General features: G+C 39.9%; 2 protein-coding genes and 1 long non-coding RNA gene across 11 annotated transcripts in view; 1 reads left to right on the top strand and 2 right to left on the bottom strand.

Moving 5' to 3' along the window:
- The window catches only part of LOC111260173 (dermonecrotic toxin SPH), a 21717-nt gene extending 18785 nt beyond the window's left edge, over positions 1-2932 (top strand). Inside the window, exon 4 of the mRNA XM_022832738.2 lies at positions 2727-2932. Coding sequence (XP_022688473.1) covers positions 2727-2735 — 9 coding nt within the window. The 3' untranslated portion in view covers positions 2736-2932. The remainder of the gene's footprint in view (positions 1-2726) is intronic.
- The window catches only part of LOC111260174 (uncharacterized), a 13275-nt gene extending 5776 nt beyond the window's left edge, over positions 1-7499 (bottom strand). For 3 of the 7 annotated variants that reach the window (XR_015310931.1, XR_002680141.1, XR_002680143.1), the window contains exon 1: positions 6531-7437. This is a non-coding gene — a long non-coding RNA (uncharacterized LOC111260174). The other 4 variants (XR_002680145.1, XR_015310933.1, XR_015310930.1 and 1 more) reach the window with 3 other exon arrangements.
- A 3999-nt stretch (positions 7500-11498) lies between these two features.
- LOC111260171 (uncharacterized) lies at positions 11499-17334 on the bottom strand. 3 transcript variants are annotated; one of them, XM_086968194.1, is made up of 5 exons: positions 17007-17334; positions 14410-14505; positions 12999-13607; positions 12529-12675; positions 11499-11836 (listed from the first exon to the last, which is right to left on the bottom strand). In XM_086968194.1, exons 2-3 carry the CDS (start codon positions 14456-14458, stop codon positions 13117-13119), a joined length of 540 nt encoding a protein of 179 aa, XP_086824320.1. In that variant the 5' UTR covers positions 14459-14505; positions 17007-17334; the 3' UTR covers positions 11499-11836; positions 12529-12675; positions 12999-13116. The 3 variants fall into 3 exon arrangements, with proteins under 3 accessions (XP_086824320.1, XP_086824321.1, XP_022688469.1); XM_086968195.1 differs by having other exon boundaries at positions 17221-17334; XM_022832734.2 differs by lacking the exon at positions 17007-17334 and adding an exon at positions 15917-16988.
- Positions 17335-17416: the final 82 nt, after the last annotated feature.

Below are 17416 nucleotides of genomic sequence, written 5' to 3'. Positions count from 1 at the left end.
AGAATCTTACATGATCATATGTTAACATAGAATGTCTCTTAATAGATATGGAATCTTACGTATCGTATCGTAGGATATAGAATATTTGTACATACATTCTATATCCTTACGTTAATCATATCTATATGTGCGATATGAAAGATATCTTTCATATAGATAGATATATACATACATACACATACGTACATATAGATATGTATAGATATCTATATGTTAGATATATATGTTAGATATATAATATCTAAGATCATGTTAACATGTTAACATATGTAGGATCTTACATATAGATTCCTACATATAGAATCTTACATATATAGAATTTTTAGATATCTGTATCTTTTTGTATAATCTTACATATAGATATCTTACATATCGTACATGTATGTACGATTAACGTAGATATTAACAGAATAGATAGGATTAATGTAACAAGGATAGTAAGTAACGATAAGATTAACGTTACTTACATTACTTACGTATAGATAAAATTAACGTTACTTTGTTACTTTATTTACATATATATGTATATATACGTAACGTTACTTCGTAGTAGATGGTTAACTTATGTAGTAGATGATTAATGTTACGTACGTGGATGATTAATGTCACGTACGCGTACGTAGGTAGTGGTCATCAATGATGTGCGCAATACGATTGGTTGTGACAGTTTAACCGAACGTGGATTCAGGATCCAGTGTGAAATACGGTTGCATCCGCTAGTAATCAACTTTTGCATTCCGTTCCGGCAGACCTCGTGCGAATTTAGGTTGGGAACTCTTTGTTTCGTCCGCAGTAATCCGACAAATAATACGCGCATTGGGATGATTTCAACGATAACAACGAACCAATATGCTGGGGACCAAAAACGTGCGTGATCGTGCGAAGTCTGCTTGAAACTTGCAGGGATCATCTAGAGGTTATTTTTCGGTCAAGACTTGCCGGCTCGATCCTGGTGCTATGTGGCGTGACAAGGATAGAGGCTCAAAAGAGCGAGTTTTTGAAGTACACAAAAATGTCTATTTGCTAGAACGCGAACTCCATTCGTTGGAAGAGCACTTTAAACAAAACCCACAAAATGATAATTTTAAGGCGCATTGCAAGAAACTACAGGAGATCGTTGCTGGAAAAGGAGATCACAGCACAGTGTACGTGTTGTGTGGACGGTTTTATATATACAGTGTTACGGGCATCAATTTGATGTTATTTGGCATCCGAGCGAAAAAAGACTGCGTTGCTGTAGTTAGAACTTCATGGAACTGCGGCAGAGTCATGTGAGTGGAGAAACTTCTTGACAAATGTATTATTCATTGCGGTAAGAGCACTACCCCATCTTGCATACAAAAAGAACCTTCTTAATTCAATAATACGTGTATGAATAATGAAAACTATATTATAATATATATGTATACTTTTTTTTAGATTGTGTAGCATGAACGTGTCGTTGGCTGGACCTAGAAGGTGCTAGCTTCTAGTCTTGCTCGACCAGAAGGCTGGTCGTCTCAGCCATTTTCCACGAACGTGTTGCTTCGAACCTTTCGACCTTGACCAAACGATTTCGTGTAAACATAGGAGTGCACAGCGTCTTCTAGTTAATTCGTATTTAATCATCTAACCTTCCACCTACGGCAGCATAACCAGAATGCTATCAGGAAGGCCAACAGTACTATTGCCATTATCGCATAGTCTAATCGAAGAGATAAATAAAACGCTTATCTTGTTCTTAGTAAGACAAGGCCGAAAAATCTGTGTATAATCCTATTGATGTATGCAATACTTGACGATTCAGTAGACCTCACATAAATGAGGCGGTAGTGGCATGGGCGATGAAATAACATCAATAAGATACAGTACAAATATAAAAATCAAACTCGCAATTAATTACAAAGAAACCTAACCTACTCTGCAAACGAGAAACCAATACGTTTACAACCAAACGTTGCGACTGACACTTTTCATATCCAGGCTATTCATTATTACGTAAGAATAACCGAAAAGCTATTTGACCTGAAGTGATCTGAGCTTATTTTTTGAGAAATTCGTATCCTTTGGTAAAAAAATATTTATTTCCTTCAAGGCCGCCTATCGAAGGCAATTTTGTGCCAGTGCAGAAATACGTTCGAAAAGGATGTGATGCATCTCTCCTAGCCATCATAGAAAAGACCATGATCAACGCCTACATGGGGACATCTTGCCGAATCAGTACGGATATCTTGGAGATTATTTATGAGTCGGCAGGGGCCTTTCCCAGGGAAGAAAGATATATTCAAGCTGCTCGTTATACACGAGCTTCGAATATAAACTGGATTGTTATCTGCGGCAGGTTCGGCACCGTACATATCAAATTTTATAAGCTCCACGAAAAACCAAAAGCTACTTATTTATAATTTGCCTAGTCATGTAAATACGATGATACGAAATTGTACTCTCAGTGTGTGTCAATTTTGAAACAAAAACAAATGAGAGACGGCTAAACGAACGAAAGAACGAACCTAATCGGCTAGTTTAGTTCGGCGAGCCAGCACACGATTCTGTAGTTGTTGATCTTCCAGCTTCTATTCGTTTTGGAAGATCATGTCACACGATTAATAAGCGTAGAATAACGCTAGGATTGAAGCTAGGATTCGAATCGTATTCACATATTGGACGAAATAACAAGGATTTCTTTCGATGTGCACGAGATCATAAAGAAACGTAGCCACTTGCATCTGTTTGATTTTCTATTGCAGGCAATTTAAAGTCAGCGCCGAAAACAGCATAAACAACGATGCCATTGCGTACTACGGCGAAGTGGGCGAGCTAACGTTTCTTATACTGTACATTGAGATCAATACCGATCCCTTGATATATCAATAATTGTAAATAGCTGTTTTAGACCGTCCTTAGCAGACATTGTTTCCTCATTGAGCAATAAAGCGTTGATTTGTGCTGTGTTTTTGTCATCTGATTTCTTTAGTATCCTTGGCTATTATTATTGTTGCTATGAATGCTACGGTATTGTAAATGGCACACAGATTAGTACATGTTAGATTGCGTACGTAAGCTTTCTTGCATCCCTACTTTGCTCCTAACGTGACAGACGGATGGGCAAATCTACTGGTAGCCCCTTTAGCGTGCCAAATATTTGATTGCCAGGTTTTCAGGTAAAATCCAACCCAACTAATGATGTACTGTGTAATTGCATTTCAAAATGAATGTATACATTGTGATTTCATGAGGTGTTCTAACTGAGGTGTTCAGCCCATGGGCCCACATTTTGAATGCACTAATATATGATCCGAGAGCTCACTAATATCTGTTAGCCGACAAGAAAATAAGGCACACTTAATCAAGGTCCCTTTCCAGTGTGGCGACTGGCGTTTCATCTACATCTTTGAAAATCAGCTCTTGATCTATTGGCACTATTCAACTATAACATTGAATTGATAGCAAAATGTAGTTAAATAGATATGAGAGCATTTGCCTTCATCATCTGATATCAATCTTCGTCAATATTAGGTAAAACTATCAGATCTTACAAGAGACATCTTGATAACAAGTAAGTTAGCCAATCAAAGCTGAGCTCAAGTCTACCGTTTATGCGCGTTTCAAAGAATTGCATCTAATAAATGTTTCGAGTTATACGGCCCGGCATTATCATTCAACACTGAATCAGACGGTTCGCCTCTAACGCGGAATCAGTTGCATCGGGATAAATTTGATTGTCATTATGAATTCCGCTTCCTTCAGACGACACTTCAGGTTACCAAAACTCAGCACAAGGATTGTTGTCCTTTATGTTTACTCATATAGGCGACAAATATTTCCCTATAGGATGCACAAATATTGTGAATATAGATACACATTTGTGTTTTAACAGGTCGAACTAACGTATCTTACGCACTATATGTATATAGGATATGAATTAAGTCAGTCACATCGTGGCGATCGTATCCTCAAAAAAGCATTTAAATGAGTACTTTTTGCTGTGACGTGCTGTTTACCTGCTGCCACTGCGGTAACTTTTTGGAAGCTGCCGTTGTATAGAAGAGCCCGCTGTCGTGGTTGGGCTTCTTCGGTTTCTGACGTCAGCGACCGGCAAAATGTTGACGATGAAGTACTTGCGAGTTCGCATGTATTTACAAAATGTACTGCCACATAACTCTTTACTCTAAGCAACTAGCTGCGTGGCGGCTATGGGGTTTCAGTAGTAGTCGTCGACCACGACACAATGAGTGGCAACTTTTAATGAGGTGCTACTGCCACGCACCTCAGTAGCTCCCTCACCTTTTTTTGCAGATTCTTTGTGTACCTTTGTGTATGCATGCGTACGTCCAGTATAAAGACCGGCATTGGTCGTTATCCTCATAGTCCTATGTTTCTACGTGTCGGAGTTCCAAGCTGGACAGGCATTTCTGAAAGCGCTGTAACAGATAACGAACCCATTGCCCTAACCCACAGAACAATAAACATAGAGAAAGGCGATGAGCACCAGTGACAACTAGGATGACGAATAAGGTCCGACCCGTTCGGTCTGAGTCACTCAGCCGCAGTCTGTGCCCGTTTTTCATGGCTGCCGTTTGAAGGGGGCTATATACTTGAAAATTGGGAACAGGATGTGGACGAGGCCTAGTCGGGATTTAAGCCCGGTTACCATCAGATGACAACAACACCGCCTTCGAGGCCTTCTAGGATACGTGAGGGCAGTGGACGCTGAACCCGATGTAAAGGCCCCTTTCGTCATAGTATAAACCGATCTGCAGCACTCGAGACAGCGGTATGAGTGCCATCAGAGTAGTGGCATCCTTAAACTAAAATATTTCTACGTACTGACAGAAAACGAGCAAGTTAATTACGCTGAAGGTCTTTGTAAGCGGTGTTACTTTTAATAAAAAAAAAAAAAAAAAAAGGCATTACTTTAGGAACTCCTAAGCAAATTTTTGTTTACTGTCACTCTGCGTTGGCGTAGATGTAATATACGACGACAAACAAGATGTGTAAATCGAAAATTGAAAACATTGTGTCGCTGAACCTAAGATACGGTTGTGAGAATGACATCTAATTGTTAGCAATACGTACGGTGAATTATCAAGAATGTTCCCCCTAAATTTAGATTTTATTGTAACATTCATTTTTTACCCTGGGGCTAAGGAACATTTTGGATTAATGTGCACTTGGAAATTTCAGTGATATGTATATGGGCGTTCTACAACTGGAGTTCGCGAGTCTACTTGCTCCCAACCCAGCCGGCGTTTTTTTTGTTTAAGTCTTCTTCTGTTTTGAGCCTTTGCGACGGCTAGTCCTGTTTCACGTGCTCCACTTTCGCTGTGCGACTATGCCATAATTGTCTTTATTTTTATAGCTCCTTTTAGTGTCACTGATAGGCTTTTTCTGTCTCTGTTCTCATGTTAGAGTTCGAAGAACTCAGGCCACTTTTGCTCTTTTATGATTTGCCCTGTTATTGCCTTTTGCTATTGGATGCGACGAGTCGGAAATGACCGAATGTTCGCGCATCGGTGTCTGTGTATACGTGTGTCACACCAAGCAACTTCCGGTTAGATATACGATAGTAATATTGCTAAAATGTTCTTCGAGCCAGCCCAATAAGATTAAACACAGATTGCCAGGTCGGCTTCAAGTTATTTCGCCATATGTGAAAGAACTGGCTGTTACTTACAGTACGGTTCTAACTGCGCGCCGTATATAAAGTAAACGTTGGTTGTTATCATAATATTGAAATATGGCTTGAATATTGTATTATACTACAACTAACGACTTTGTCTTTAGCTATTTGCTGGGTCATCACTTATTACCTGTCAAAGAATAATAAACCAACCGGATTGGTCCTCATGCAAAGGATTAATATGTATTAAACTAGCAGCTACACGCTGATTTTTTCTATAGTCACCCATATGCGTCGACAACTTACAACAAATTACCCGCAGTAAATTCCAAAGGGAACGTAAGCCCACGAAGCTCAGTGGCATTACGAAACCTCTGTAAAGATATTTGTGGCTTTCGAGATACAGCAGACCATTTACTATTGGATGCTAATCCCGCTCCGGTTTTAAATACGTCAAGCAAACCTGCACATTTTATCTAAGGTGTCTGCGTTTGAGTACCAGCTATGATACGACAAAAGAGATTTGGCAATGTTGTCTACAAAAAAGTTTAGGAAAAGTTCTGAACGTTTGAAACGCAAGAATGACTACTCTACCAATTCAGTTGCAATTTAGCCCAGCTTATTAGCATATCTGAAATCAATAGCATTACCTAAAGTGGCATATTCAGGGAATATCTAGTACCCATAATAGGGGAAGCTCTTGTTAGGTTGAAATGTACAAGCTGATGCAACTAAGAACGTTGCAATTGCGGAATTGTTATTTTAATCCAACGAAACTGAAAGGAGCACCACAAGTCCTAGTATGAATTGTCTCTTGCTGTAAAATTAAAAAAATTAATCATAAATTCAAATAGCTATTTTATAGTATCTAGGTCTTAATGCCCAATAGACCAAAGTCATTATTTTTTAATTGGATTTTAACCGTACTAACCACATTTTGTAATCTAGACGAGTCGAATGTAGCCCAAGATGTTCATACGTTTTAACGTTGGTGTTGATAGAAAGTCGTTACCCAGAACTTAGGCCATCTGTCCTTTTCATATTGCGCACGTACTACCTTAGCAATTACGAATAAATTGCACATAAATCACCTTTATTGTGTTGACCATTGGCTTCTATTATATCCAACATTTAATAAAACTTGTCCCGTACATGCATTTTTTTTCATATTATTCAACAAAAGTTACAAACTTCACCACACAGGAAGCTTTAGCATGTAACAATAGCTTTTTGCTGTCAGTGATTACGCCCAGCCTTTTTCTCAAATCCATGTTTCCACTCCATGGCTTACTACAGATTGAACATTACGCAAGGATTTCATTATCTTGACAATGATGGCTCTGTTAATCCACTGTACAGTGACTCCAGTCTACCAGCAGTAGTCGTTCCACATCCATGGCACATACGCATTCAACACAAATCGGGCTGAACTTTTTCAATCTCCCAACTATAATACTCCGTTTTGCTCACTCGCTAAGTAGCAATAACCTGGCACCGAGAAAGGATGCTAAATCCTTCTGTAAGTGATCATGGCGCACATTTCGACCGCGCTTACTTATAACACATTTCCCTTTCCATCTACACACGTTTGCTACAACAGCGGCGGCGGCTGCTCACCCTCCCGATGAATCGATGAGCGCTTGAACGAACTGCGTTCAGGGGCTTGGGGTAGCAGGCCGCCGAAAATCGATTCATCCGGGTGGATTGATCGCAGGATGCTGATTTGCAATCCAATTTTCTATGGCGACGGCCGCACTGGCGGCTCTGACAGGACCGAGCCAACAAGTAGCAACAGTCGTAGCGGAAGAAAACACGGCGCTTCAACAGGCCTGTCTCAAATACCTACCTGTCTACCTGTGTACCTCGTTTCTTGTCGGCAGTCTCCTCAATGCGCTGCTGATTCAGCCAGTCTAATCTTCTATAGTTGCTGCAACTGCGCATTTGTACCACTGCCTCTCCTCCCCTCTTCCTGCCGTCGTCCCTTTCGAATTACGTTCATATCCCGTTCCGAATTGCCTCCATCCAAAGTTCCAATGACGGCCCCCTTGTTTTCGCCGTTTTCTATTACATCATCGTTGCAGCCAAAAGACTCCGATCCATATTATGGCGCAACGCATTAGCGGATTAACTTTCGCCTACCAAAGCTCTGGGATATTCATAATCGCATGCTGCGGTACGCTACATTTCACAGAGTTTAAACACCCATACATTGAGCTTCACAGGTAGGCTAATCCCCGCTGTATGATCGTCGTTTCGCTATGGAATTACAAGCCTGACGTTGATCGTGTTCAAGGTAGGAACAACAACAAATAGACATGTAGCTATGTGAGAAATCATTTACATACGTTTGTGCACTTCTTTCACACGAATGAGCCTGAACGAATGAAGTAATACCCGCTTATTTGTGTTTCGGTTTGTCGCTCTTCGTTTGTGGCGTTTTTCCAAGAACAAACCGAAGAAGAAGAAAAGAAAAATATTTTTTTCAATGAGAAAAGTATGCAAAAAAAATCTACCCACCACACGAATTCGTTTTATCGGTTTGTCGTCCAGGTGCTCGCAAAAATTTTAGATATATTAGCATTAGCTGCACAGATGCAGAGGGGTACCGTGTACTGAATAAGCAAATAAAACATCTCCATCGTTTCTCTCCGGACTGCGCCGTTTGTTTAATATATATTTTTATACTCGAAGGTCAATTGTAAGTAATTTATGCTACATTAATTATTTCCACTATGACCTTAAGCACGAAACAAGTGGAGGTATATGTAGAGGGCACAATGAAGTTCCAAGAAAGTTGACGAAGTGCAGAAGCCTTTTGCCTACTTGTTGACGACATCTTGTTAAGTTTATCTTTATTTGAAGATGCGAATCGCTGTTATTTCACAACTATGTTTAGCTATAATATCTAGAAGAAATCATTGTGAACATGCGATCGTGGTTTACATTATAGTTACTATTCAGAGAATCTAGTAATATCTCTTACGCTATTTCCAAGATTAAGATTTCTTTTTGACCAAGCGTTATTGTTAATTATCCATCCATAAGTAAGTCGGTATGCTTGCACCACTAAGCGTAACACTTTTAGCAATGCCTCTAATATTCAACAATTTTCCATCTAATGTATCAAATAAAAATTGGCACTGAAATTCCGTTGCTGTTTTCCTTAATATTACGCTAACTCGAGTCTTTGTGTATACATGGTTGCCTATTTGGTTAACCTACAGGACGAACATCAGGCTGTGACCGAGGTACTTTAATGTTGCACGTACCCACGTTATCAGCGTCCAAACAGAGAGAAGGCCATCCAGGGAGAAGCGCTTCACATGCTGACCCTGCAACTACTACCTTTCGAATAAAAATGCTCCTGAAAGCGAGAGCAGCACAAGACTCCCGCAGTCCCCAAAAAGACATCCCATTATCAACCGAAGTCGAGGAACCTTAACGAAAATAGGACAACGAATCCACTACCGGCTGACAGGCAGATATCTGCAAACATTGATTTGACCGTTACTGTGTACGGTGGGTAGACGTTCAGCTCCAAGCGTATCGAACCCGAGGATGGACCTTCTAGAGCATATCCCAAGCCACCGGCCCGTCCGCAAGGAGACCGGTGTATTTTCCCTTGATTCCAAACTGCGTTTGTCGTGCGTGCAACGCCAGGCTCAACGTAAACCCGACGAAATAAGGGGAGGGAGAGATAGAGTGAGAACGAGTGAGAAAAATCCAACGAGAGATGGAAAAGTATACGGTGGGCAGTAACCGCGTACGACACCGCTATTTTTTCTATTCGGTTCATTCGACCAAATTGGACCCTCCCAACCTTCCGTCGTAAGCTAGCAACTAGCGAAAGGTCGAGCTGCTGGTTGAACAGTAGAGCAGCATGCAGCTCCAAATGCTCATGGAAACAGCACGAACTGGCGAAGCACACTAGAACATTCCTCGATTTCGTCTTCTGATGCTAGTTCACCCGACCAAAGTGTTTCGCTGAATGATATCGTTTTCCATTATCATTTCTTTCTTGTCCGAACCTCGGCCTGATCTGACCTTTTTCTCCACCACAACCCAAATTTCTCTAGGGCCCTAATTTTCTCACTTATTGAGCCTGCTCCGACCTGTTTCTTAATTCGCTCGTGGTTTTGTCTTCGGTGCGCACCATATAGACAGATCGGAAAAGGATTGCATGAACGATCTTACCCTGATATCGGTAGACCGAAGCCGAACAAGGACAGAACTCCTCTTTAGTATTACATGTGGAAGTGGAAACTAGGGGGCGGAGAATGGTTAGTGGAAACCCAATGATTGGAAATGGCTATAGCCGTTTGGTGTTATTGTATTTTTTAACACGATGTCTATGTGTATACGCGTAACAAACGCGGTGTTTTGCTCGAATTTGAGCAACAGGTGGATTTATTATATACTCACCGTCATTCTCCACGACCTTCTCTCTCATCTCTCAACCAATATATTTATGCCGCCTTATAAAAATTATTCAGGTCTAACATCGAATAACTGTCCAGCAAGTTCTTGAGATGCCCTTTTATTGTCGAATACATTGTTACGAGTTTCTTTCGCTAATGGTCCAAGATGGTAATCCATTAGCTCGATGTCTGAAAAAATATGGTGAGTGACGTCTCAAAATAATCTACTGAATTTACCCAGGGAGGCTTTAACGATACTTGCCATGTTGGTTGGCCAGGTCGGGTTTTCTCAGGAGCAGGATCACTTAATCGTGTCTGTGGAGTCCTTTCCGTTGGGTGCAACTAGGCTTTCTTGCTGGCTAGCTCTTTTTTTCACGCATTTGCTCACCCCTCCGTTCCTAGCATATGCAGGTGTGATCATTTTAAGATAGATGTCCGACCTAGCTCTGGGATTAGGTGTATTTGCCAAAACTACCCATTACTTTCTCCGTTTTTAGATCGACGCAGAGACACTGCATTCCGTCGTCCATCTTAACCAATCTTTCTGGGTTCGTGTTGCTCGATGTCGTGAGAGAACAAGTTGAAAGCCGTGTAATAGGGCATCCAAGTCCTTTATTAGTCTAGTTAGTCCCACAGGTTCTGCTAAATTCTTAGATGCTTAGTAATAATCACAGAACTGCACTTCATATTCTCATTGATTTCAGATATCTGACCTTGGCGTAGTGCATCCTTCACTTACTAAATTTCATTAATGAACTTCGCAAACCACCTTTAAACACCCCTTTGAAACATGAAGTCGACAGCGTGGCATAGCGTTAATATCCCGTGCTGCTGAGGACTTTGGCGAAAGGTTAGATAGGGCACACTTTGAAAACACTTCAGTTTCGTTAGGAACATTTACCCTTGGAGCCTAGAGTCGAATTCAGCTTTCCTTCGCTATATAATGAAATAACAACCGCTTTGTAAAAAAAGGGCATTTTTGAATGTCAAATAACGCGAAGTAGTGAGGTGAAAAAGAAAAAATACGCTTGGAAAACCCGCTAATACTTATTATATCCCACACCTACATAGATTTTAATCACTTTTAGTGGATGAACTTATATCGTACAAGCGTCCGTGGTACGCTTCTTCTAAAATCGACACCGCACAATGTAATTTGGCGCGTTTGAACTGCCGTAATATCGTCTGCTCAAACCTAGCATTAATTAGTTTCAAGTAGGATTTTCAGTATGTACATCGAGTGACAACGCCTGTTTAGTCCGGCTACTTTCCCGATTATTATTATTATAATCAATGTTTGCCATAACAGTGCACTCATTATGCGATCGAGTTTTCGCCCTGCACTACAGTTAAGCATTGCTTCTTATATCTATTCCTAGTTTTAAATTTAAATTGAGAATAGTTCCAAATCAGTTAGCAAAAATAGAACTGCCCATCCAACATATTTACTGTTTATCAACAGAAAAAAAGACAAATAAAAACGCCACATTTTTTTAACATTTAAAAAATGGAAATTCATTTTTTTTCCATCTTTATTAATCAAACGAGCACCAAAAGTTCATACTAGAAATTGACAGTTCTCAGTTCAATACGCTGTTTATAAATGACTATTGATTAATCGAAGCAACACCGCTATGTAATATCTATCTATTCATTTTACGGTCTGCGAACTAAAGTGCACGCAACGCGACAGCTGCACTTCATAATGAATGCATGTATCACACGACCATTCTTTATTATGAAGTGAAAACAAAATTAACTTCCAGCTTACCTTCTTTGCCAGTTGTGAAATATTACAACATCTCGAACACATACTGGTCTGTAAAAATAAAAAAAAAAACGATTTTTTACAGGTTTCCAATATGGGGCTATGCTGTGGGTCGACAATTTTCGCGCTCCGTTTTCTGCATCAGTCAACAACTAATGGATTCCAAAAAACACATATCAAACTTCAATCTCCAATTATTAGAGACCGCGTAATTTGGATGCTTAATACGCATCTCCCTGAGTCTGTTGCCATGGTAGCCATGAACATGCGACATTTCGATGTTGGCAAACGATCACCATAGCATATTCTTACCATGCCATTAAACAGATCTGTTGAAGAAACCCCAAATAAACCCAGTCAGACCTATTCGGGCTAGAACCTTTAGTGGGACAAGTTCTTGATGTTATATTAAAAGTGACCCCAAAGATTTGTTCACATAACAGGAAAAATCAAAAGTGTTAACAGAACGCCGGCTTTTATAGCATGCGATTTTAGAAGCAGCTCTCGAAATCTCTCTCTCATATATATATATATATATATATATATATATATATATATACAGCGAGAGAGAGAGAGAAAGTATATATGAGTACACTCACCCCGTAATGCAATTGCCCGTTTAATGTATTTGCAGTAATACGCTAGTCTTCTAGACTGTCTTTGTTATGCTCTTAAAATGTCAATTTATAATTCCGTAAATAGCTGATAATGGTTCCTTTCAACAACACTGAAATGAGCGATACCTTTAAGCTTATTCTTCGTCCTCTTTCTCATCACCAGACGCATTAGCCACTAGCGCACCACTAGCGATAAGCTTCTTCGCTGAAGAAAGATCCCAGTCTGCCTCATAGAGTGCTTCCTGAAGGTCGACAACATCCTCGTCAAGTAAGCTGTAAAAAGATGAGCTCAAGAAATTATAAGCAAATTCACTTAGTGCCAATAAACGCACCTAATAAAAATACGAAAAGAGAAAGAACCTACACGAATGGAATCGCATGATTAGAACGTCAATGCCACACTTGATGTATTAATCTCTCTGTTGAAAGTTCATATGAGGCAACATCTTACTGTGTAAATACTCACGAATCAGCCAATATAATGAGAATCGTTACTATGAGTCGCTACCCGATATTATGAAATCAACGTAGGGTACTTTACTGCTCTTGCAATCATTTATCTATTTAGCAACAGCTTGACACAAATATTAACTCACTCATCAAAAAGAGTTCTTAAATGGGTCGCACGATGCTCAACCGCCTCCTGATTCACGGCTGCCCGGCGTTCCTTTGATATTTGGGATTTTACGTTTCCAGTTTTCTTGCTGGCCTTCTTCACAGTGACGACAGACCTTTTCCGGCTCCTTTTGGATTTGTCAGCTTCGTTAACTGTCCGTTTGCTTCCTCCTCCTCGTTATCAAAGTCATTTTTCGCATCTTCCATTGCGTTGCCCGTGTCTTTGTCGTCCTTTGGCTGGCCGTCATTATCTTCATCTACGACCTTCTTTGCTTTGTTATTTCTCTGCGTATTCTTGGCCGCCGCCTTCTTACGATTGATCGCTTTACCTTTACCGTCCCAGAAGCACTCGGCATCGTAATCCTGCTCAGTTTCGTCACTGCTTACTCGGTCGATGACAGGTGGTTTGGTAGCGCTTCTTTGAGGGGTACGTTTCGCGGTTGCGGCCTCTACCCTGTCTGCGGAACGTTTACTCTGGACCTGTTTTTTACCTGTGGGAGCCGGCACCCCGGGCTCCGCTTGGTACGACGCAGAAGTTATGTCTGTATTTCTCAATTGACTTGTCCAGTGCTTAGCTTCCACCGGTGCTTCTGTCGAATGATTGTGAGTGAACAGCGAGAAATTGTCAAGTGTTAATATTGTAGCGATATGACTTATATGAGGAAGTATGTATAAAACGTATATATATATATACTTTTTACGTATACACATGCATGTATATATATATATATATATATAAACATTTATGTACTACCATTTATGTATACACATTTTTCGTCTTTGTGGAGTGGTTCTTCTACGCCAATAGTAATCTTTTGCCACGTATATCCTTTGACTAAAAGTTTTTTAAAAAACCTAACCGTTTGAATACAGAAGATAATCTTGCGTCAAGAACTACCTTTATTGGATTGACCAATCACAACCATAAGGATGAGCTTAAACTTTGGTGCACTAACCGAAGAAGTTTGAACCGATTATTGTCCTCCTTGTGCATAATCTGGGTATTGTGTATTATTCCTATCAAGGATTGCACATAGATTCCTTTTACAGGTCAAGTCCAAACCTATGCGTAGAGTAAATCCTCTCCCACCGTACCCTAACTCACATTCTGCGATTCCTGACACAGACTCGCGACCGATCCGGTTAGTAGAGTTCACAATTTGTATTAAATAAAAAAAAAAAGCCTAATTACACAAGTATAACTATGTCATACTGGCGCTACTTTCGACCAATAAGGTTCTCATAGTCTAATAAAATATTACAAATCTTCAGTTATAAAAAAATGTTGCAACCAGTCTCTATCACCGGTAAAGTAATTGTTGTGTTCCGTCTTGTCTGCAGTCTTATCAGGCCTGGCTAAAACTTACTTCAAAATCGGTAATAACAGCCTACCTGTAGAAGCTCCGCTGGTCATTTCGCCGGCTGGCGTCTTTCTCCCCATTGGCCCTATTTTTTTGTTTTCAGGTAATGCGTTTGTCGATCCCTTTCCTATACATTTAAAAGATGATTTTGAAAAAATAAAGGAACATCAATAGCAAGCGATAAATACTTTTCCGTTGCGTATTTTAAGTATTAATTCAAGGACAGCATGTGCAACAACAGCAGTCATCAAATGTCAGCGTGTTTAAGCCTATAATTGTCTTTTGGGTTTGCACCTTAGTTCCGAGTAAGTACACGCAAAAATGCGGATTTTCGCACAAAAGGGCATGTGATCCTATTGGATACTGTAGCCGGGTACATGTGTACTGACTAAACTCAGTGTCATCACAACTCTAATTAGAAAGCACTGACGCTCATTGGAAAACATGGTAAGTCATTTCGATGGAAGAGAACCACTTTGACAAAATAGTCCGTCACGAATGTTTTGGCCGGGCGATAAACTACTCATTTGAATAAGGTTAGTTACATCCATTAAATAATAAAACCTAATTATGTGTTAAGTGTTACCGGCAGATTAAATACATTTAGCAATTTCAATGGCCTTTCGCTATCACAACACGTGAGAATTTATAGAGCTATAGAAGACCTAAGCTAGTCAATTCGACCTTTCCGAACAACGTTTGTTAACAACAAAACAATTGTTATCCTATGTTTATCCAAGATTTCCCTATCTTGTGACCTAAAATAATCTTACGACGATTCATAACTTTTTTTGTTTAAAGATACCTCTGTTTTTAGCCCATATAGCCTTACATATACAGCTTAAGTTTTATAGACTAAAGCTAAAGTTAGATGGGCCACTAATAATTCTGTGCTGCAAAACAAATCATTCAATAAATCTAGAGGGATGCTTGTTTTCCGAGGTAGAGCTATGATTTTGGCTAGCAAAGTCAATGCTTCATAATCTGTTAGTGCAAAATTACCCAGGTCAAAGATCATGATTGATCTACCATAGATTTTTCATGAACTTTTCCCGGCAAATCCTAGGCCGCGTTTTAAATGACCCAAATACTGGCACATGCAGAAGTCTTACTTTGTTTAAAAGTTAAGGCGGAAACTATAACAATGTGGATACTATTTTTCAAAGCTAACTGGACCCCTCTGACTTTTATAGCTTCTAATAGAGATACCGCACTACCGCATCAACAACAAAATACATGTACACTTGCTAGGGTAATTCGCAATATTAAATAATTTCTAACTGGATTTTGCCCTCGGACTTAATCCATCTTGTTTTGCGATTGCACTCTAATAGATATAACAAATGTGACCTTCTACTGGATTGAACTATTTATTTTATACTGCACTGGACCTGTTCGTTTCAGCGCTATAATATTCAACGCACTTACATTCTGCTTCAGTACAAAACTACTGAACGTGATGGAAATAATGGTTTTACCTAGCGATTGGAGCTGTGATTACCATGTCGCAAGGGTTTTCAGCGTTCAAATTTACTGACCGTAAACATTAGCCGCCACCATAAGTGTGCGTCGAACAAGTTTGTTTCAGTTTACATATGACGCTTCTGCGCTGGCAGAAGCGTAACAGGCAAAATTCTATTTTAGATGGAAATTGAATTAGCGAACTTTCGGTAGAGCACCGCCCCTTGCTGCTCGTCTTTCCTGCCACGTGACTGTCTGTCCCGGTACAGCTGTGTTGTAGCGGAGCTTATTCTCTCAGTTCCTAGAATTGCGTTAAAACGATTTTTCCAACAAGACCTTATATTCTTATCAGTTTGCTTGACGTTTTTCGCGAACGAAAACATCTAATAAAACGATGACTTGTTGCTAATGGAAAAAACAAGATGTTTTTCTTTTCAGTTGGGGTAATCAGCGTAACGGTAACGTAGGATACTGAGGAAGCTTATTATGAGAAAAGCATCTCAGATGTACAAGCATTTAAGTTGATTTATTGCCCATATATTTTCGTCATTTTTCTAATTTTCACTAGTTAATGGTAAAGAACAGAAAGTAAGGAGCGCCGCAATGGCACTAAGTAATCAACAGCTGTTTCTGGCTCAGTGGCGGCTGGAGAAATTATCTCCGAAAAAACTATTTCGCGCTGTACTACAACTAGTTTCAGCTCAACCAGAAAACCTATGTTGGACAGATGTCCAAATGTGTTTCATGCAAATTCTATGTGTGATATATCGGTTATAACAAAAGTTTATTTTATTACACCACATTTTTTGCATTATTTGTTTAAAAAGAACTATATGGCTTCACCATATGGCTATAGAACTAACGGTTCTAAGCCATATGGTGAATGTACCATTATGAAGCGAGAAACAATTATACCTTAGATCGTGCGATGGTCAAAAATCTGCCCCATTATTACAGTCGTCCAAATTGACTCCAAACGATCGAAAGAGTATTTTCGTTTATTCACTTTGCAATTTTTCTGCAACACATTTGTATCTGTGACTGGATTCCCCAATAACCATACAGCCTAAGTTAGTCAAACGCTATTATCAACACAAAGAACGATAACCTAAAGATTCTATTCCTTTTGCAATAAAGATATTCCTCCACTTGAATAAGCAATCCTACCAGTGAACGCGCAGACTTCAGATAAGGTTTGTTAAGCGTAACGTAGATGACCTGTGTGATGTTTATTGCCCTAGATATCGGTGGGTGCACAAAAATCACAACACAGGTTCCAATACGCAAAAGTTGACCTCAACTTAACAGTTCGACTTGTATTGCCAGTATATCATTGTTCTAACGTACCGGCAACGGCTAAACACTGAGGCTTGCTGCTCACCGTTTCAAAGACACGGCGCACTTCCCAACAAAAGCACGATCTAACTAATAATACACTTCAACTAACTGACCGATTTTCTTCATAGCTATTTTAGCGCTGATCTGGTGTTAGCCCCTTGCGATCAGCTGTTGTTTTGTCAAGCGCCATGGGTCTCTCTGCCCAATGAAATGGCGGGAAATTCAAACTGAAGAAAATT

Source organism: Varroa jacobsoni, unplaced genomic scaffold (genome assembly GCF_002532875.2).
Source record: "Varroa jacobsoni isolate VJ856 unplaced genomic scaffold, vjacob_1.0 scaffold_408, whole genome shotgun sequence".
Classification (NCBI taxonomy): domain Eukaryota; kingdom Metazoa; phylum Arthropoda; class Arachnida; order Mesostigmata; family Varroidae; genus Varroa; species Varroa jacobsoni.
The sequence above is the reverse complement of the archived record's forward strand: the minus strand, read 5'-3'. Positions and strand labels throughout refer to the sequence as shown.

Excerpts from the sequence above, each read along its gene's own strand:
- LOC111260171 (XM_022832734.2), bottom strand. The coding sequence starts at position 15,938 with ATGGTGGCGGCTAATGTTTACG. Across the intron at positions 14,506-15,916 it reads GGTGGCGGCTAATGTTTACG|GAAAGGGATCGACAAACGCA; the intron begins GTCAGTAAATTT and ends TTAAATGTATAG. Across the intron at positions 13,608-14,409 it reads GACCAGCGGAGCTTCTACAG|AAGCACCGGTGGAAGCTAAG; the intron begins GTAGGCTGTTAT and ends ATCATTCGACAG.